This window comes from Coregonus lavaretus (assembly GCF_964263955.1).
Source record: "Coregonus lavaretus genome assembly, chromosome: 6".
Lineage (NCBI taxonomy): Eukaryota > Metazoa > Chordata > Actinopteri > Salmoniformes > Salmonidae > Coregonus > Coregonus lavaretus.
The window spans coordinates 10,558,742-10,580,785 of NC_139993.1; the positions used below are offsets into that span (position 1 = coordinate 10,558,742).

Sequence of the window (22,044 nt, forward strand, 5' to 3'; positions counted from 1 at the left end):
TTAGATCATTTGTTTTGGTTCTGTCCATTTGTAGCTTGTTTTTGGACACAGGTCCAGGAATGGCTAAAGGATTGCAATATTTACCTGGAACTAACCTTGCAGATAGCATTACTGGGTGATCTGAAAAGTCATAGTCAATCAATCAATAATATAATAATACTTTTAGCAAAAATGTTTATTTTTAATTCACAATCTGTAGAAGCAATGAGAATAGAAAGGTTCAGAACCTTTGTAAAACATCACAGTACGGTTGAAATATATATGGCAAATAGAAATCCTATATGGATGGTGTTAAGAGATAGATGGGAGGTATTGAATAGAGTTGAAGGATGGGACTAATAACAAATAACAACAAATAATAACAAAGATAGCTAATAATGTAAGCATACTGTGTCCATAATAAGTATATAGGTTGTATGTTGGGAGCTTTTGGGAAAGAGCACAGTTAGAAAGATATGGCATTTAGAAGCAAACCGGATGGACATCATGAAAATGATCGGAGAGGTTGAGAGTAGAAGAAGTTCAGGAGCAAAAAAATAAATAAATATGTATATTTTCTGTATATCGTGTTGTCGTTTCTACTGTAGCATACCGTATGTATGTATGTATGTATGGATCATAATGTACAGTTCCCTCCACTAATATTGGCACCATTGGTAAATACAGTTGAAGTCAGAAGTTTACATACACCTTAGCCAAATACATTTAAACTCTGTTTTTCACAATTCCTGACATTTAATCCTAGTACAAATTCCCTGTCTTAGGTCAGTTAGGATCACCACTTTATTTTAAGAATATGAAATGTCAAAGAGATAATTATTTATTTCAGCTTTTATTTATTTCATCACATTTCCAGTGGGTCAGAAGTTTACATACACTCAATTAGTATTTGGTAGAATTGCCATTAAATTGTTTAACTTGGATGAAACGTTTCGGATAGCCTTCCACAAGCTTCCCACAACAAAATTTTGGCCCATTCCTCCTGACAGAGCTGGTGGAACTGAGTCAGGTTTGTAGGCCTCCTTGCTCGCACACGCTTTTTCAGTTCTGCCCACAAATGTTCTATAGGATTGAGGTCAGGGCTTTGTGATGGCCACTCCAATACCTTGACTTTGTTGTCCTTAAGCCATTTTGCCACAACTTTGGAACTATGTTTGGGGTCATTGTCCATTTGGAAGACCCATTTGCGACCAAGCTTTAACTTCCTGACTGATGTCTTGAGATGTTGCTTCAATATATCCACATAATTTTCCTTCCTCTTGATGCCATCTCTTTTGTGAAGTGCACCAGTCCCTCCTGCAGCAAAGCACCACCACAGCATGATGCTGCCACCCCCGTGCTTCTCGGTTGGGGTGGTGTTCTTCGGCTTGCAAGCATCCCCTTTTTCCTCCAAACATAACGATGGTCATTATGGCCAAACAGTTCTATTTTTGTTTCATCAGACCAGAGGACATTTCTCCAAAAAGTATGATCTTTGTCTCCATGTGCAGTTGCAAACCGTAGTCTGGCTTTTTTACGGCGGTTTTGGAGCAGTGGCTTCTTCCTTGCTGAGCGGCCTTTCAGGTTATGTCGTTATAGGACTCGTTTTACTGTGGATATAGATACTTTTGTACCCGTTTCCTCCAGCATCTTCACAAGGTCCTTTGCTGTTGTTCTGGGATTGATTTGCACTTTTCGCACCAAAGTACGTTCATCTCTAGGAGACAGAACGCGTCTCCTTCCTGAGCGGTATGACCGCTGCGTGGTCCCATGGTGTTTATATTTGCATACTATTGTTTGTACAGATGAACGTGGTACCTTCAGGCGTTTGGAAATTGCTCCCAAGGATGAACCTGACTTTTTCTGAGGTCTTGGCTGATTTCTTTTGATTTTCCCATGATGTCAAGCATAAAGGCACTGTGTTTATATATATATATATATATATATTTTAAAAAAGCAGTTTGTAATCAAAATATGTATGGTGCACACAGATATCACTCCTAATTCGTTTTTTGCTGTGTCATCGGAGGTAGTCAATCTATTGACAGACTACAGCCAATAGTCTTAGACAGCTTCCCACTTTGAAATATTCAAATGTAACCACTTGAAATCACAGCAAGTGGGAGGGCATCGATGGTAAAGGCTTGGGAAACACTGAGGTAATTGTCACTCACAGGGTGGGTTGATATGACTTTGATTTAATTGATTAAATCATTTAAAAAAACACTTGTGCAGCCACAGCATAATACAAAGGCAGAACAATAACACAACCTTAGCCGCAGATTTTCACCGACATCCAAAAGTAGAATCAACCAACGTCCAATCCTCTTCCTGGCGGGAGGCGGGGAGATTAGGAGTCGTGTGTTTTTGTGTCCCTGTTTTGGTGCTGAAAGGGGACGAGCTAGACCAATCATAGTTAATCTTCTTAAAGCCTTAGACAACTCAGTCAGGAAGCAACCTGCTTCTCTCTCTAATGTGTCAAGGCCCTTACAGAGAGATTAGCAACTTCATGGACAATGTATTGGGTCATGATCAAAGGCAGAAAGAATATAAAGAAATTATAGAATATTTTGGGAGCTACGATTTCAGGTCAAACCTATGAGAGGATTGCAGAAATGTCCTCTTTTGACATTTGTCCCCTCTTCTTCAGTACAGTTGTGTGGTGATTTGTGTGCTTCATTCTGTCAAATGATTGCCTATACAAGTGTCTGTGTGTGTGTTTTACTCCATATTCTGACCATGAGTAAGCTTAATATAGTATATTCTAACTCTGTTTTTTACTTCTCCTTTAAACTCCTTTGGGGTGCAGAGAAGAGTCAGCAAACACACTCCGAGCTGCTTTTTCAGCCAATCACAACCCTCCTCCCCACATCATTTACATTTAAGTCATTTAGCAGACGCTCTTATCCAGAGCGACTTACAGTTAGTGAGTGCATACCACATTTTTTATACTGCCCCCCCATGGGAATCGAACCCACATCCCTGGCGTTGCAAACGCCATGCTCTACCAACTGAGCTACATCCCTGCCGGTCATTCCCTCCCCTACCCTGGACGACGCTGAGACAATTGTGCGCCGCCCCATGGGTCTCCCGGTCGCGGCCGGCTACGACAGAGCCTGGATTCGAACCAGGATCTCTAGTGGCACAGCTAGCACTGCGATGCAGTGCCTTAGACCACTGCGCCACTCGGGAGACTATTATCATCAGCCAATCACAAGCCTCCTCCCCATGTCCTTCCATTATCGTCAGCCAATCACAACCCCCCTCTCCACTTCCTTCCAGTATCATCAGCCAATCACAAACCTCCTCCTCACGTCCTTCCATTATTTATAGCACCCCCCTCTAGTAATAAGAGATATGGGCACAATGTATGAATGGGCCACAAAGAGACTCCCTGTGTGTGTGTGTGCGCGTGTGTGTGTGCATGTGTGCGCGTTTGTGTTCTAATTCGTAGAGCTTGCATGGATGTGTGTGTGGGTGACACTTCAATCAGCCCCTCTTGTGTTCCGACTGCTCTGAATGCCCTTTCTCTTTTCTATAAATCTGTGGTGCGACTCGGGGGAATACGGTAGTGAGGAGCAATTCTGCCACTGTCCTTCAATGTCACACACGGCTCGGTTAATTCAAGAGCATTGCGGTGCTTTCAAGGGTCAGGGGTGTTTTTTATTAGTGTGTGTGTGGGTTGGTGTGTGTAGGTTGGTGTGTGTCTGTGGTGTACGTGTGGTAGTATGTGTTTGCACAAGGTGAGGGATATCACTCATTCACTGAGCCAAGTGCTGGGGGAAAATACTACATTGACAAGAACCACATATAATGCATTGTAAAACTAAATACTATAGGACTCCATTAATGGCTTCATACAAGTCCATATATTCAGAAACACATGACTTTATCCATGTGTATTGAGTTTTATGGTAGTGTCACTGTCTCTATGCAGTCATACTGCACAGAGACATAAGGGCCGAATTCAATCCTGCTGCATTTACATTATATTTCATTTAGCTGTAATTCCCTTGACATTTTCCAAAGAGGAAGCCAAGATGATGTGTTGTTACTATTAACATAAGGGGAGAGTACAATATAATAGCATAAGAAATGGTAGATAAGACTACAGTGCAGTAGAATATAGAACTAAGAGGGTTCAATACAGAACCTTGCGGTACACTTCAGTCGGAAAGGGTTCAATACAGCAGCGTTTCTCCATTCATTATTTCTCTCACTCACATATGCCACACACACACACACACACTGTAAATAAGTAAGTACAGCTTTTAGTTTTCCCATTAACCCACAAAAATTTCCCCGGGGACAGAGACTAGCCTTCTTTCTTCCCTGATGCCACAGCTAATCCCCCTTTAACAACCTTCTGCCTTCAATAACCCTCCAGAGTGGCGCAGTGGTCTAAGGCACTGCATCGCAGTGCTAGCTGTGCCACTAGAGATCCTGGTTCGTATCCAGGCTCTGTCGTAGCCGGCTGCGACCGGGAGACCCATGGGGTGGCGCACAATTGGCCCAGCGTCGTCCAGGGTAGGGGAGGGAGGGAATGACCGGCAGGGATGTAGCTCAGTTGGTAGAGCATGGCGTTTGCAACGCCAGGGTTGTGGGTTCGATTCCAGTATGAAAAAAATTAAAATGCACTCACTAACTGTAAGTCGCTCTGGATAAGAGCGTCTGCTAAATGACTAAAATGTAAAATGTAAATGTGGGTTCAGTTTTACCTACCCTAATGTTAACCATTATTAGTAGTTCTGCCAATAACAACTGATGTTGGATCACCTCTCCCAACCCTAATATTAACCATTATGAGTTGTTCTGCCTTAACCTTTTACTGCAGTGGACTAAATCAGGGTCACACAGAGTGTTTCTTGGTAGTCTTAAACAAATCTACTTTGAAACAAAAGTGTACACATGGTTATGGGCTTAACAAAAAGAAGACTCCTGTACCATGTGAGATATAGAGTTGAAATGTATTCAATTTTGAGTTTGCATCCCAATATTACACTTTAAAAACATCACAGAAGACTGAAATATAACAAAACTGTTTGACACAGAAACACCGAATTTGTATCAAATTTTATTTGTCACAGATGTTATTGCGGGTGTAGCATAATGCTTGTTTCTAGCTCCAACAGTGCAGGATATCTAACAATTCACAACAATACACACAATCTAAAAGTAAAAGAATGGAAATAAGGAATATATAAATATTAGGATGAGCAATGTCGGACTGGCATAGACTAAAATACAGTAGAATAGAATACAGTATATACAGTGGGGGAAAAAAGTATTTAGTCAGCCACCAATTGTGCAAGTTCTCCCACTTAAAAAGATGAGAGAGGCCTGTAATTTTCATCGTAGGTACACGTCAACTATGACAGACAAATTGAGGGAAAAAAATCCAGAAAATCACATTGTAGGATTTTTAATGAATTTATTTGCAAATTATGGTGGAAAATAAGTATTTGGTCACCTACAAACAAGCAAGATTTCTGGCTCTCACAGACCTGTAACTTCTTCTTTAAGAGGCTCCTCTGTCCTCCACTTGTTACCTGTATTAATGGCACCTGTTTGAACTTGTTATCAGTATAAAAGACACCTGTCCACAACCTCAAACAGTCACACTCCAAACTCCACTATGGCCAAGACCAAAGAGCTGTCAAAGGACACCAGAAACAAAATTGTAGACCTGCACCAGGCTGGGAAGACTGAATATGCAATAGGTAAGCAGCTTGGTTTGAAGAAATCAACTGTGGGAGCAATTATTAGGAAATGGAAGACATACAAGACCACTGATAATCTCCCTCGATCTGGGGCTCCACGCAAGATCTCACCCCGTGGGGTCAAAATGATGACAAGAACGGTGAGCAAAAATCCCAGAACCACACGGGGGGACCTAGTGAATGACCTGCAGAGAGCTGGGACCAAAGTAACAAAGCCTACCATCAGTAACACACTACGCCGCCAGGGACACAAATCCTGCAGTGCCAGACGTGTCCCCCTGCTTAAGCCAGTACATGTCCAGGCCCGTCTGAAGTTTGCTTTTGGATGATCCAGAAGAGGATTGGGAGAATGTCATATGGTCAGATGAAACCAAAATAGAACTTTTTGGTAAAAACTCAACTCGTCGTGTTTGGAGGACAAAGAATGCTGAGTTGCATCCAAAGAACACCATACCTACTGTGAAGCATGGGGGTGGAAACATCATGCTTTGGGGCTGTTTTTCTGCAAAGGGACCAGGACGACTGATCCGTGTAAAGGAAAGAATGAATGGGGCCATGTATCGTGAGATTTTGAGTGAAAACCTCCTTCCATCAGCAAGGGCATTGAAGATGAAACGTGGCTGGGTCTTTCAGCATGACAATGATCCCAAACACACCGCCCGGGCAACGAAGGAGTGGCTTCGTAAGAAGCATTTCAAGGTCCTGGAGTGGCCTAGCCAGTCTCCAGATCCCAACCCCATAGAAAATCTTTGGAGGGAGTTGAAAGTCCGTGTTGCCCAGCGACAGCCCCAAAACATCACTGCTCTAGAGGAGATCTGCATGGAGGAATGGGCCAAAATACCAGCAACAGTGTGTGAAAACCTTGTGAAGACTTACAGAAAAAGTTTGACCTGTGTCATTGCCAACAAAGGGTATATAACAAAGTATTGAGAAACTTTTGTTATTGACCAAATACTTATTTTCCACCATAATTTGCAAATAAAATCATAAAAAATCCTACAATGTGATTTTCTGGAATTTTTTTACTCATTTTGTCTGTCATAGTTGACGTGTACCTATGATGAAAATGACAGGCCTCTCTCATCTTTTTAAGTGGGAGAACTTGCACAATTGGTGGCTGACTAAATACTTTTTTCCCCCACTGTACATATGAGATGAGTAAAGCAAAAATATGTAAACATTATTAGAGTTACTAGTGTTCCATTATTAAAGTGTCTATGTATATGGGGCAGCAGGGTTACGTAACCGGGTGGAAGCCACCTAGTAATTAAGAAATAATGGAAGAATTTATAACTTTCCACCCATGATCCAACTAGGTCATTTGACTGCAGGAAAGGGCTACAAACTACTGATGTGGGGTCAGCATTAGACTCAATCTCAGTCCTCCAAGTTGTGGCCACACTGTTGAATACGGAGTACGGAGTGCACCTTTTTAAGGACCTATTTCTAAGACATGGGTGGTATACCGTATACCAGGATATTTGGAAATAGCCACGGGATGGTTTTTAAATACCGTCAAAATGACTTATTTTAAGTTTCTGTTATAAATGTGAATATTTGTAGCTACTTTTAAAGTAAATACCTGCAGTCAACTTGTGCAATATTTTAGAAGAAAAAGATTGCGTTCTTCATTTCACCTGTCACATCATTTTGCATTATTAAGCTTACTGGTAGTACCCAGTCACGTGGTGTTTGTCTACAAGCTCACAGCGATGAGAGACCAGAGTTTTGTGAATCACTCACTGTTGTGCAACACGCACCAGGTGATCTAGTTACAGTATGGAATTCACAACTAAATGTTTGCCTGATAGACAGTTAACTTAATAGTTATAAGATGTGCTAAATGCTCTGCAGTTTGCATTTGGTTTGCTAATTTAGTAGCTAGTTATCTAACTAAGTGGTTAGCTTCTTCCAAAATCAAGCTTAGCTTTCCTGTAACAGCAGGGAATCCCCTCATGGATCAAGAGCCTTGCTGTCTAATATAAAGTTTTGTGCGTGCAGCCATCTGTGAGTAGCATTTTTGAGTTATGTGTATAACTTTATTAGCTGGGATGTCTGTCCTGAAAATTGTTTAGGTCAGAGACTGTATAAAATGTTCGCAATGCGCTCGTTAGCATTTAGTTAGTATTCTCTATGGCATTTTACATGTACTTGTTAGCATTGCTAACCTTCGGATTACAAAGGCTCAGTGGGGTTTGAAAATAGCGTCCCTTGTGTTCAGTACCGGTATTACCGAATATGGCACAAGGTCGGTATGAAGGTATGACAATCTGGATACCACCCAAGCCTATTGTAGTGCTCCACCGGCTGCCATGTTAATAGTCACAAGTGCATTAATCATTATTTTGACAGATGCAACGTGTTCCCTGTAACTGATTGCTTAACGGTTACGCATAATCTGTAATTTTGCCTCAACGCGTTTCCCCTCGTCTCCAGGGAATTGGGGTTTGGGAGCACATGCTCTTCCTGTCATGCTAATGAAACACAATTCATCGGAGGTGCAGTTTGCTGTTACACTCCCCCTGTTTGTCTTTGGGCGCTGTCAGGCAGAGTGGACCTAATGGTGTTATGAGAAAATGGGTTTGGCATGAATAAAATGCTTCTCGATACAGTTCATCATTACTAACACAGGGGGATGTATTGAAGACAAGTAGCATCTGTCACACAGATGTGTCCATGTTATAGGCTGCAGATTATTGGACGCTTGCCCATAGGAGCATTTGACATAACGGCATTTGCTATATCCAAATTGGGACACACTTTCAAATACATCAAGTTAAAGTTGTTACAGTATAGTTACTAAGCCATAAATAATGCCAAAGTAATGCAAAAGTGTTGGCCAAATTTTTTACGGAAGGTTGGTTTGGGATATGTAGGATGTAGCAATGGACTATTCCTGGTCTTGTATGGGCTACTACTGAAGTCAAAGTGCTTGGAGAAGAGAAACCATAACAAGAGATACTGTATTGGTATTTATTAAGGATCCCCATTAGCTGCTGCCAAGGCACCAGCTACTCTTTCCGGGGTCCAGCAACATCAAGGCAGTTATATACAGTTTAAAATATTACATGACATTACATTTCATAAAAAATTTCACAACACATTAAGTCTGTTCCCTGTGTGTATTATCCAACAGGAAATATTTTGTTAGGAGAAAATCAGATCCCCTGAAATAGCAGAGCTTTTTGGTAGATCAGCTTTCTGCATCATTTCCAATCCCCCATAAATTGTTTTTGTATGTAGGTAAATTATGTGTATATGTATGTGTGTATATAGATATAGAGAGATATAGATATAGATAGATAGAGTGCATTCGGAAAGTATTCAGACCCCTTGACTTTTTCCACATCTTCTTACGTTACAGCCTTATTCTAAAATAGATATTAAAAATAGTTTTTTTCCTCATCAATCTACAAACAATACCCCACAATCACAAAGCAAAAACAGGTTTTTAGAAATGTTTGCAAATTTATTAAAATAAAAAAACAGAAATAACACATTTACGTAAGTATTCAGACCCTTTACTCAGTACTTTGTTGAAGCACCTTTTGGCAGCGATTACAGCATTGAGTGTTCTTGGGTACAAGCTTGGCACACCTGTATTTGGGGAGTTCCTCCCATTAATCTCTGCCGATCCTCTCAAGCTCTGTCAGGTTGGATGGGGAGCGTCGCTGCACAGCTATTTTCAGGTCTCTCCAGAGATGTTCGATCGTGTTCAAGCCTGGGCTCCGGCTGGGCCACTCAAGGACATTCCGAGACTTGTCCCAAAGCCAATCCTGCGTTGTCTTGTCTGTGTGCTTAGGGTTGTTGTCCTGTTGGAAGGTGAACCTTCACCCTAGTCTGAGATCCTGAGCGCTCTGGAGCAGGTTTTCATCAAGGATCTCTCTGTACTTTGCTCTGTTCATCTTTCCCTCGAACTTGACTAGTCTCCCTGACCCTGCCCCTGAAAAACATCCCCACAGCATGATGCTGCCACCACCATGCTTCACCGTAGGGATGGTGCCAGGTTTCCTCCAGACGTGATGCTTTGCATTCAGGTCAAAGAGTTCACTCTTGGTTTCCTCAGACCAGAGAATCTTGTTTCTCATGGTCTGAGAGTCCTTTAGGTGCCTTTTGGCAAACTCCAAGCAGGCTGTCATGTGCCTTTTTACTGAGTAGTGGCTTCCGTCTGGCCACTCTACCATAAAGGCATGATTGGTGGAGTGCTGCAGAGATGGTTGTCCTTCTGGAATGTTCTCCCATCTCCACAGAGGAACTCTGGAGCTCTGTCAGAGTGACCATCGGGTTTTTGGTCAACTCCCTGACCAAGGCCCTTCTCCCCTTCTCCGATTGCTCAGTTTGGCCGGGCGGCCAGCTCTAAGAAGAATCTTGGTGGTTCCAAACTTCTTCCATTTAAGTATGATGGAGGCCACTGTGTCCTTGGGGACTTTCAATGCTGCATAACTTTTTTGGTACCCTTCCACAGATCTGTGTCTCAACACTATCCTGTCTCGGCGCTCTACGGACAATTCCTTGGACCTCATGGCTTGGTTTTTGCAATGTCAACTGTGAGACCTTATTTAGACAGGTGTGTGCCTTTCCAAATCATGTCCAATCAATTGAATTTACCACAGGTGGACTCCAATCAAGTTGTAGAAACAACCTCAAGGATGATCAATGGAAACAGGATGCACCTGAGCTCAATTTCGAGTCTCATAGCAAAGGGTCTGAATACTTATATAAATAAGGTATTTGTGGTGTTTTATTTCCATGCAAATTTGCTAAAATGTCTTAACCTGTTTTTGCTTTGTCATTATGGGGTGTTGTGTGTAGATTGATGAGGACAAGTTTTTTATGTAATACATTTTTGAATCAGGCTATAACATAACAACATTTGGAAAAAGGGAAGGGCTCTGAATACTTTCCGAATGCACTGTGTGTATGTGTGTGTGTGTGTGTGTGTGTGTGTGTGTGTGTGTGTATATGTATATATATATATATATATATATATATATATATATGTGTGTATATGTATATATGTGTATATACAGTGAGGGGGAAAAGTATTTGATCCCCTGCTGATTTTGTACGTTTGCCCACTGACAAATAAATGATCAGTCTATAATTTTAATGGTAGGTTTATTTGAACAGTGAGAGACAGAATAACAACAAAAAAATCCAGAAAAACCCATGTCAGAAATTATATGAATTGATTTGCATTTTAATGAGAGAAGTAAGTATTTGACCCCCTCTCAATCAGAAAGATTTCTGGCTCCCAGATGTCTTTTATACAGGTAACGAGCTGAGATTAGGAGCACACTCTTAAAGGGAGTGCTCCTAATCTCAGTTTGTTACCTGTATAAAAGACACCTGTCCACAGAAGCAATCAATCAATCAGATTCCAAACTCTCCACCATGGCCAAGACCAAAGAGCTGAGGATCTACACAAGGCTGGAATGGGCTACAAGACCATCGCCAAGCAGCTTGGTGAGAAGGTGACAACAGTTGGTGCGATTATACGCAAATGGAAGAAACACAAAATAACTGTCAATCTCCCTCGGCCTGGGGCTCCATGCAAGATCTCACCTCGTGGAGTTGCAATGATCATGAGAACGGTGAGGAATCAGCCCAGAACTACACGGGAGGATCTTGTCAATGATCTCAAGGCAGCTGGGACCATAGTCACCAAGAAAACAATTGGTAACACACTACGCCGAAGGACTGAAATCCTGCAGCGCCCGCAAGGTCCCCCTGCTCAAGAAAGCACATATACATGCCCGTCTGAAGTTTGCCAATGAACATCTGAATGATTCAGAGGAGAACTGGGTGAAAGTGTTGTGGTCAGATGAGACCTAAATTGAGCTCTTTGGCATCAACTCAACTCGCCGTGTTTGGAGGAGAAGGAATGCTGCCAATGACCCCAAGAACACCATCCCTACCGTCAAACATGGAGGTGGAAACATTATGCTTTGCGGGCGTTTTTCTGCTAAGGGGACAGGACAACATCACCGCATCAAAGGGACGATGGACAGGGCCATGTACCGTCAAATCTTGGGTGAGAACCTCCTTCCCTCAGCCAGGGCATTGAAAATGGGTCGTGGATGGTTATTCCAGCATGACAATGACCCAAAACACACGGCCAAGGCAACAAAGGAGTGGCTCAAGAAGAAGCACATTAAGGTCCTGGAGTGGCCTAGCCAGTCTTCAGACCTTAATCCCATAGAAAATCTGTGGAGGGAGCTGAAGGTTCGAGTTGCCAAACGTCAGGCTCAAACCTTAATGACTTGGAGAAGATCTGCAAAGAGGAGTGGGACAAAATCCCTCCTGAGATGTGTGCAAACCTGGTGGCCAACTACAAGAAACGTCTGACCTCTGTGATTGCCAAGTACTAAGTCATGTTTTGCAGAGGGGTCAAATACTTATTTCCCTCATTAAAATGCAAATCAATTTATAACATTTTTGACATGCGTTTTTCTGGATTTTTTTGTTGTTATTCTGTCTCTCACTGTTCAAATAAACCTACCATTAAAATTATAGACTGATAATTTCTTTGTCAGTGGGCAAACGTACAAAATCAGCAGGGATCAAATATTTTCTACCTTGTAGAATAATATTGAAGACATCGAAACTATGAAATAACACATATGGAATCATGTAGTAAACAAAAAAAAGTGTTAAACAAATCAAAATATTTTTTATATTTGATGTTCTTCAAATAGCCACCCTTTGCCTTTATGACAGCTTTGCACACTCTTGGCATTCTCTCAACGAGCTTCACCTGGAATGCTTTTCCAACAGTCTTGAAGGAGTTCCCACATATGCGTCTTACACAGCATGGAGGTGTGTTGGGTCATTGTCCTGTTGAAAAACAAATGATAGTCCCACTAAGCCCAAACCAGATGGGATGGCGTATCGCTATAGAATGCTGTGGTAGCAATGCTGGTTAAGTGTGTCTTGAATTCTAAATAAATCACAGACAGTGTCACCAGCAAAGCACCCCCACACCATAACACCACCTCTGTGCTTTACGGTGGAAAATACACATGCGGAGATCATCCGTTCACCCACACCGCGTCTCACAAAGACACAGCGGTTGGAACCAATAATCTCCAATTTAGACTCCAGACCAAACCACACATTTCCACCGGTCTAATGTCCATTGCTCGTGTTTCTTGGCCCAAGCCGGTCTCCTCTTCTTATTGATATCCTTTAGTAGTGGTTTCTTTGCAGCAATTCGACCATGAAGGCCTGATTCACACAGTCCCCTCTGAACAGTTGATGTTAAGATGTTTCTGTGACTTGAACTCTGTGAAGCATTTATTTGGGCTGCAATTTCTGAGGCTAGTAACTCTAATGAGCTTGTCCTCTGCAGCAGAGGTAACTCTGGGTCTTCCATTCCTGTGGTGGTCCTCGTGAGAGCCAGTTTCATCATAGCGCTTGATGGTTTTTGCGACTGCACTTGAAGAAACTTTAAAAGTTCTTGAAATTGTCCATATTGACTGACTTTCATGTCTTAAAGTAATAATGGACTGTAATTTCTCTTTGCTTATTTGAGCTGTTCTTGCCATAATATGGACTTGGTCTTTTACCAAATAGGGCTATCTCCTGTATACCCCCTTTTTTTTTTTTACTACATGATTCCATATGTGTTATTTCATAGTTTTGATGTTTTCACTATTATTCTACAATGTAGAAAATAGTAAAAATAAAGAAAAACCCTTGAATGAGTAGGTGTTCTAAAACGTTTGACCGGTAGTGTGTATATATATATATTTCTTAACAATAATGTTTTTTATCAATTATTGTATTTTAGTTTAACCATAATATTTGTTGTATTATTTTTTCTGTCTTTTCTGGTGGATTAAACTGAAATTGCAACCAACTTTCTATCGCTTGTTTTAAAATTAGCGATATTTTGGAGGTGCTTTCATTTTCAAATAACCGAAAGTGAGAGGTTGTAATCTGAATAAAGGGAAAAAGTACATTCTTGAACATGGGGTGAGACGTTCTTACTAATCTGCTAGAGAACCAGTTCGGATTTAAGTATAACTGTTGTATGACTAAAGCCTTTAGTGAGAGGGCTAATGCTTTAATATTAATTATTTCTGCCCTCCGAATTCATATTCATTATATAAATAAGCCTGTTTAATTTTGTCTGGCTTGCCGTTCCAAATAAAATTGAATTTTTTTGCTCATATCAGATATTACTAAAGAGTTAATCAGGGTATTTTCCTTTCCATGGTAGCAAGATCTTATCTATATTTGCTAACTTTATATTAAAATGTATTGTAGTGAGATCATTTCTTTCTTTCGGGATATGAATATAGAGTATGTCTACATCACCGTCAGACCATGTTAATGGTAAACTACACGTTAATGTAAAAGTTGTATTTTTTTTGTGATCCAATACGTAATATAGTAATATAATATCTAGATCCTCTATGAGGCTGTGGAGGGATCCAAATTGTGGATTTAAAAGAAAACATGAATCATCAGCGTACAATGACACCTTTGTTTTTAAGCCCTGGATTTCTAGCCCTTTGATTTTATTGTTGGATCTGATTTTAATAGCTAACATTTCGATAGCCATAATAAATAGATATGCCAATAGTGGACAACCTTGTTTTACTCCTCTTGAGAGTTTAATACTTTCTGAGAAGTAGCCATTATTTACTGTTTTACACCTAGAGTTACTATACATAAATTTAACCCATTGTATAAGAGATTCTCCAAAATTGAATTACTCCAGGCATTTATATATAAATTCCAGTCGTACTTTATCAAAAGCCTTTTCAAAGTCAGCTATGAATACCTGGCCTGGTTTCCCATGTATCGTCCAAACCTGTCTGATTAGGATGAATAATATCCGACAATACCTTTTTAATTCTATGCGCTTTGCATTTTGCTAGAATTTTTGCATCACAACACTGAAGTCTAAGGAGCCTCCAATTTGTGTATGGACTGGATCTTTATAGTTACCGCTTGGGTCATGTTTCAATAATAATTAAATCTTCTGATAATCTAAAATTTTTATAGGAGTTGTTAAAACATGCTAATAACGGTCCTTCGAGTACATCAAAAAGGGTTTGGTGTACCTCAACTGGTATGCCACCCAGCCCTGGAGTTTTCCCGGACTTAAAGGCTTTAATTGCATCAAGAAGTTCCTCCTCTGTAATTTGGACTTCACATGAGTCTTTCTGTACAGCTGTTAATTTTACATTATTAATAGAAAATAAATCCATACAATTAACTTCGGTTAGTGGAGATGGGGGAGACTGAAACGAAAACATATGCTTAAAGTGTTTTGCTTACTCTTTCAAAATATAGTTTCAGTAAATTATTTTTGGTAGCATTTCTATGTTGAAGATTAAAAAAGAATTTGATGCGTTTCTACCCATATTCCATCCAAGCTTGCTTTATTTTTATAATGTATTACACTTGATCTTTCTTGAATAAGTTCTTCAATTTTTTTGTTTTTCCTCTAACGTATTCTGTGCCTCTATGGTACTGTGATAGTTTTAGTGTACTGCAGTGAGTGATTATTTCCTGTAAATATACTGTATCTCTTTTCCATGGTCTCTGTGTTGGAATGTCAAGACCTTTCAATCTCCCTCCCCCTAACTCTCTCACTCTCTCTTTTCATCTCTCTCTGTCCATCCCCCCCCTCACCCCGCTCTCTCTGCCTCTCTGCCTCTGTCCTTCCGATGAATGGCCGGTACAGAATGCGTTCAATCAGGTGGTCGGGGTTTTTGCTGAGTTAGTGCAAAGTTTTCTCCATGACTGCTTCCGAACATTCCAGCCCCTTTGTGTCCAAGTGTGTTTGTGTGCATCTCTTTATGTGCGTGTTTGTATTTGTGTTTGTATGGTCTGTGTGGGAGCGTGTGCATGTGCATGCATGTGCTTGTCTCTTGTAGTGTGTGTGCTGTCAGTGCTGGATGTTGAACTGGCCTGTTTGTGTTTGCCTGTCAACTACACTCCAGAGTCTCTGTCTCAAAGACAGAGACTGTGACCCCAACTTCCCCTCGGAAGTGTGTGCTTGCGTGTGTGTGGGGTGGGGGTGGGGTGGGGGGGGGGGGTTAGCTGTGTGAGGGTCCGAGGATGTGTGTATGTTTGTGTAAGTCTGTTGAAAGTGCTTGCATTTCCATTGTATTTTTTTGGTGTCTGTAAGTAAGTGTCTGTACGCATGGGGAATTGGAAAGTTATTATTTTTCTACTCCGCTGACCAAGGTTGCCACCCCATCACAGAGAGTGAGAGAGAGAGTGAAAAGGGGAGAGAAAACACAATAATTCAACCCCAGCTCTACTTTCTCCTAAAAAAAAATGCACTAGAGTACACTGAAAGACTACAACCGTAATGCAGATTCTCAAAACACAATACAAAGACGTCTCTACAAAATTCCCCTGCAAGAGGCTACTATTGACAAGAATGATCTTTCACTCCCTAGTGGCGCAGCGGTCTAAGGCACTGCATCACTACAGACCCGGGTTCGATCCCAGGCTGTGTCATAACCGGCCATGACCGGGAGTCCAATAGGGCGGCGCACAATTGGCCCAGTGTCATGAGGGTTTGGCCAGGGGTGGCTTTACTTGGCTCATCGTGCTCTAGCGACTCCTTGTGGCGGGCCGGGCGCCTGCAGGCTGACAGCGGTCGTCAGTTGAGCGGTGTTTCCTCCAACACATTGGTGCAGCTGGCTTCTGAGTTAAGCGGGCGGGTGTTAAGGGCGGTTTGGCGGGTCATACAGTGTGCATCCTTGTTGATATGTAAGTACATATTTCATATCTTTCAGGTGTTTATGTCTGAAGATACACTCTGTGACGATAATGTCATATTTATGGTTATGCTAATTAGTTGTTTATACTGCGAGCTAGCTATTGTGAGCTGGCTAGCTCTGGTTTGGTTGTCATATCATTTCGGACATTTAACCCTGTATTTGTAAAGGATAATGTCCCTCAGTGCGTTGTTTATATGCCCTGTAATTGTATAGGTGTATGGTACATCATTATATGGGTATTCCATTGTATTTCACTGTTTAGAGGTATTCAAGTTCATTGTGCAGTTGTAGCCCTGTACTGAAGATGATGGTGCTATGCTTTGTAGTACACGTGTGGCTGCATCCCTTTGATCTCAAATTAGTGCAGTCACAGTCATGTTGTATTGCTCCGTCTGGTCCTGTATAGCATTAAGTCATCATAGTCATGTTATAGCCATGCATATTGTTTATAAGAGATGTGAATTGGAGATTGTATTCTGTCAGTATGAAAAATATATATATATATGCACTCACTACCTAACTGTAAGTCGCTCTGGATAAGAGCGTCTGCTAAATGACTAAAATGTAAAATGAATGGAAGAATAGGAGCTGTCTCAAGCTTCCTGTATGACTCATACTTTGGCAATGCAGTACTTCGATAGAGGTTACATCCCAAATGGCACCCTACTCCCTATTTAGTGCACTACTTTTGACCAGGGCCCATAGTGCACTTTAGGGAATAGGGTGCCATTTGGGACGCAGTTACAGTCTGATTGGAAACTAAGAGCTCAGGGCCACCGTGAGATTTTAATGAAGCTCACAGCAGCACTCCTATTCAGATCTGAACTGACAATACAATATCTGTTTTGTTTCCTACTTTTTTTGTCATGTTTTCATGTTCTGCCAACGTACATTGGTTTCGTGGTCTCCTGACAAAGACCCATTGCAGTTTTGAAATGTTGTAATAATTAAAAAGATATGTCTTCGGAGCATGCAGTTAGTTTGCAGATTTTTTTTTATTTGCTACCTTGTTTTCATACATTGCGGTGCAATGGTTCACTGCCTGCAGTTTTTTGTGTCATGTTAATGTTGCTAGACTCGCAAACAGTGTCTTTTTATATTTCCTTATGGATAGGGCTTTTTAACCAATAATCAACAATCTGGTAAGAGTGCCTAAGTCTATTGGATGAGTAATGTTCACACAATTTAAGTCCTCCAGGTTTTGCCAGTACCCACTTTTAATAAAGCCTTATAAACATTTATTAGCAATATAAACATTCAAAATCCTAAGCATTATAGGCATTTCTTATCATTTGTAAATTCAAAATATGGATTCATAACCATTTATTTATTTATTTATTTATACAGTATTATATTGTAATAAGCCTATGTAAGCCTACGATCCAATAGCATATCCTCTCTTTGAGCTGTTAGATTAATGACAGAGAACTAATTAGGTCTCAATACAGGGTTCGATACTGCTACCAAAACAGTCGCATTTGCGACCGTTTGACTTGGCAGTGCGACACACATTTTTAATTGGTCGCAAGGGTGCCAGGGCAAAACATTTACCTGGCCACGTTAGTTTTCAGTTCACCATTTTTTATTATCATGATTTATTCAAATAGTAATATGCAATTGACCAAATGCCCTGGTTTTAATGTCTATGCAAGTACCACATAGATTGTTGTGTTGTGAATGTCAGTGAAAAGTAGAGCGGTCATGTCAGGATGAGCATGCAGGAAGGGTACCACATGAGGGAGGAGGATGTCTTCCCTGTAACGCACAGCGTTGAGATTGCCTGCAATGACAACAAGCTCAGTCCGATAATGCTGTGACACACCGCCCCAGACCATGACGGACCCTCCACCTCCAAATAGATCCCGCTCCAGAGAACAGGCCTCGGTGTAACACTCATTCCTTTGACGATAAACGCGAATCCGACCATTACCCCTGGTGACACAAAACCGCGACTCGTCAGTGAAGAGCACTTTTTGCCAGTCCTGTCTGGTCCAGCGACGGTGTGTTTGTGCCTGTAGGCGACGTTGTTGCCGGTGATGTCTGGTGAGGACCTGCCTTACAACAGGCCTACAAGCCCTCAGTCCAGCCTCTCTCAGCCTATTGCGGACAGTCTGAGCACTGATGGAGGGATTGTGCGTTCCTGGTGTAACTTGGGCAGTTGTTGTTGCCATCCTGTACCTGTCCCACAGGTGTGATGTTCGGATGTACCGATCCTGTGCAGGTGTTGTTACACGTGGTCTGCCACTGCGAGGACGATCAGCTGTCTATCCTGTCTCCCTGTAGCGCTGTCTTAGGCGTCTCACAGTACGGACATTGCATTTTATTGCCCTGGCCACATCTGCAGTCCTCATGCCTCCTTGCAGCATGCCTAAGGCAAGGCATGTTCACACAGATGAGCAGGGACCCTGGGGAACTTTCTTTTGGTGTTTTTTAGAGTCTGTAGAAAGGCCTCTTTAGTGTCCTAAATTTTCATAACTGTGACCTTAATTGCCTACCGTCTGTAAGCTGTTAGTGTCTTAATGACCGTTCCACCATTCATGTTCATTAATTGTTTATGGTTCATTGAACAAGCATGGGAAAAGGTGTTTAAACCCTTTACAATGAAGATCTGTGAAGTTATTTGGATTTTTACAAATTATCTTTGAAAGACAGGGTCCTGTTTTCTTTTTTTGCTGAGTTTATTATCCTCTGACCTGTGCGTTGTCGGCTTCAATTGCAGTTCTTACCTTCGCCACTAAGGGGTAGTCAGACAATTTCAGGGGGTCTCTATTTGGCAAGCTTGCCCTCCCGAAGTTGTTGACTTGTTGTGTTAGCAAGTTAGCTAGAAGTTCTCAGCTGTTAGCAGTTTCTTACTGGCAATAAAAAAGGGTAATTACTGAATGATTTAAATGTAATAAATCAAACATTAAAATAGTGTTATAGAAGGTCAAGTAAAAATCCAAACCAGTCCGTGAATGAATACCGGTATCTATTTTACGGTTTACTGCCCAGCCCTAACACACACACACACACACACACACACTGGGAATACAGAATGCCTAGTCTGAGTAGAATTATGCCCACAGACATTATGGCTATGAAAGTGCTACTCATCTCATGTAGGGGGCTGAGTACCTTTTGTTCAACCCACGTGTTTTTCTATCCTTTTGATATACATGATCCTTCCTCAGGACAGCAGCTGTTGAGAGGGATGAAGCAGTGCATCAAGATAATGATGCGATTATCATGAAAAATACAAACGGTTTTGTTATGACAGGCAGTCATGACTTTATTTCATTATTACCGCCAATTTATTTTGTGTGTGAAATAATCAAATATGTATATATATGTATGTATTCATCATTTCTTTGACGTCTTTCTCAATTTCCAAGTTATCATAATTCGAGGGTTGCCAAATATTAATATCCATTTTTACATTCTCTCTCAGCTGTACATTTTCATTTTTATCCATGACTACTTCATATTTTTTCTTCCTTCAGCTCTATTAGTCATTTTACTATATGTGCACATGTTGCATTTGCTTTGAAAGTACTCTGCGCATTGCCATTCATACCAGTAAAGCAGACTTCCTTTGAATTGATGTGTTCATACATCGCTAAAAGTTCCATTGAAGACCCTAATGGAATATGCCTACCATAGCTTTGTTTACATGCTATCATTTATCATATATGACAATGTTTGTGTATCATTGTGCATGTTTGAAATTATCTAAATGAATGAAACTAAACTAAATCCCTTCCCTGTCTCCCCTGTTGACCGCAGATTGTGCAGCCTCACCCTCAAGAAGCTGATTGTCCTGAAAGAACTGGACCGAGAGCTTAGCTCCGTGGTGATAGCTGTCAAAATACAGGTGAGTCCAGGTTAAGAAGATTATGACGATTTAAGTAATGTGCCTTGGATTGTATTAGTATCAAATGGAGTGTCCATAAAAACACAGGAACTTGGATTGCTGTTGACCATTGAAGTCTTGTGTTATGGGATGGTTTGGGAACAACTGTTTGCGTCAATTGGCTGATACTATTTTCTGAAATAAACAACACAAAATCAAAAGACTATATCAAGGTCAATACTACTAGTCAATTTACTCAAATATGGCAATGACTAACAAAAGCTAATGGCCAACGAAAGCTCATGGTCGGAAATATGTTTCACTTCTCTGTGGTCCTCCTTACAAGCTATTTCTATAGCCCTTGCAGATATTTTGCACATCCTTTATTTCATGCACCTTGGCAGAACTGCGACGTAGCTACATACTTTTTCCTTTCACACCTGACAACCTCCCCAGAATATCTCCTTCCACTAAGCTCAATAGTCTCAGAGGACTGCCCAAGCGGTTACCAAGGTGACAGCTTGTTCGATAGGAACAGAGAGAAAGGAAAAATATGACAGTTATGTGGGAAGGGGAGTCATTACCGACCGTTACTTTAGGCACTCTGCATTCCAAAGTGGTCGCTTTGGTCACGGTATGGCCCAGTGCTCGCGTATTGCTCAGGGTTCTGTGCAGTCAGAGAGAAAGAGCATTGTGTGGTTGAACTGTGTTCTTTCTGTTCTCTCTAATTACTGGTGGTAAATTCACTGGTCATTTGCACTTCAAGAGTATTAAGCGGTAGATTATCAGAAATCTTTGCAATAATTCTATATACTGTACATGGCATGCTTACCTTTCAGATGCACACAGAGATATCTGACATTTACTATATTGGTTGGATTGATTTTTAAATACATAAATATATTTCACTTTAATCTAAGAGGTCCCCAACAAGTCCGAACCTTTTGACATGGTCACTGGTGTTGTACAAGGACAACGAACCTCAAGAAATCGAAAACATGTCAGCATGACAATTACAGTTCATCAGGAGGTTGAAAACCTGACCTGAAAACCCTAGATGGCTGTTCCCTAAAAGACCCTGAAGTGTCAGTCAATATTGCCCACCACTGCTCTGTCCTCAAGTAACTAGGTACTTCAGCACATTTCTGAGAACATCATTCCAGTCTATTCATTTCCTCCTGTGTTGATTGTGATGGCTAGCTAGCGCCTGTCTCAGCAGCCTGCCTGCTACGAGTAACTCGATACTTCAGCACATTTCTGAGAACACCAATCATTCAGGTCTATTAATTTCCTCCTGCTTGCTACTTGTCAGAAAAGGCACTTAAATGGCCACATCTGATCCTCTGATGACGGCATGTTGAGCGGCAACACAAAATAACCAAAAGTTGCAGTGTAGGTAGGAGTTAAGACTGGTCTCGACTGCTCTCTATTCCCCATTGACAGGAGGAAAAAGAGTGTGGAAAATGTTTATTCTTGGTCACTCTCTGAATCTCTAGCTACAGAACTCAGAAGATTGTGGTGGTTTTTTTCCGTATGTTAAAAGCCGCTAATGCATACTTGTGTTTGGTCCTTTCCGTTTTTTGAATGCGTTCAGAAATGAGTTAATTGTATTGTCATTGGGCTAACCAATAGCTTTGGTTGCAGACTTGTCTGAAGTCGACACCTACCTACGCACTTAGTTGTCTGTCAGTGCCTGATGGGGCTACTCTTGGAAGCCACATGTCTTTTCTTCCTGCTCTGGTATCAATTAGCATTAGTGTCTTGA

General features: G+C 41.2%; 1 protein-coding gene across 1 annotated transcript in view; it reads left to right on the plus strand.

Moving 5' to 3' along the window:
- Nucleotides 1–22,044, plus strand: part of LOC311131278 (phosphofurin acidic cluster sorting protein 2-like) — a 110,569-nt gene that overhangs the window by 35,746 nt on the left and 52,779 nt on the right. The window contains exon 2 of the mRNA XM_084164165.1: nucleotides 20,213–20,300. Coding sequence (XP_084020291.1) covers nucleotides 20,213–20,300 — 88 coding nt within the window. The remainder of the gene's footprint in view (nucleotides 1–20,212; nucleotides 20,301–22,044) is intronic.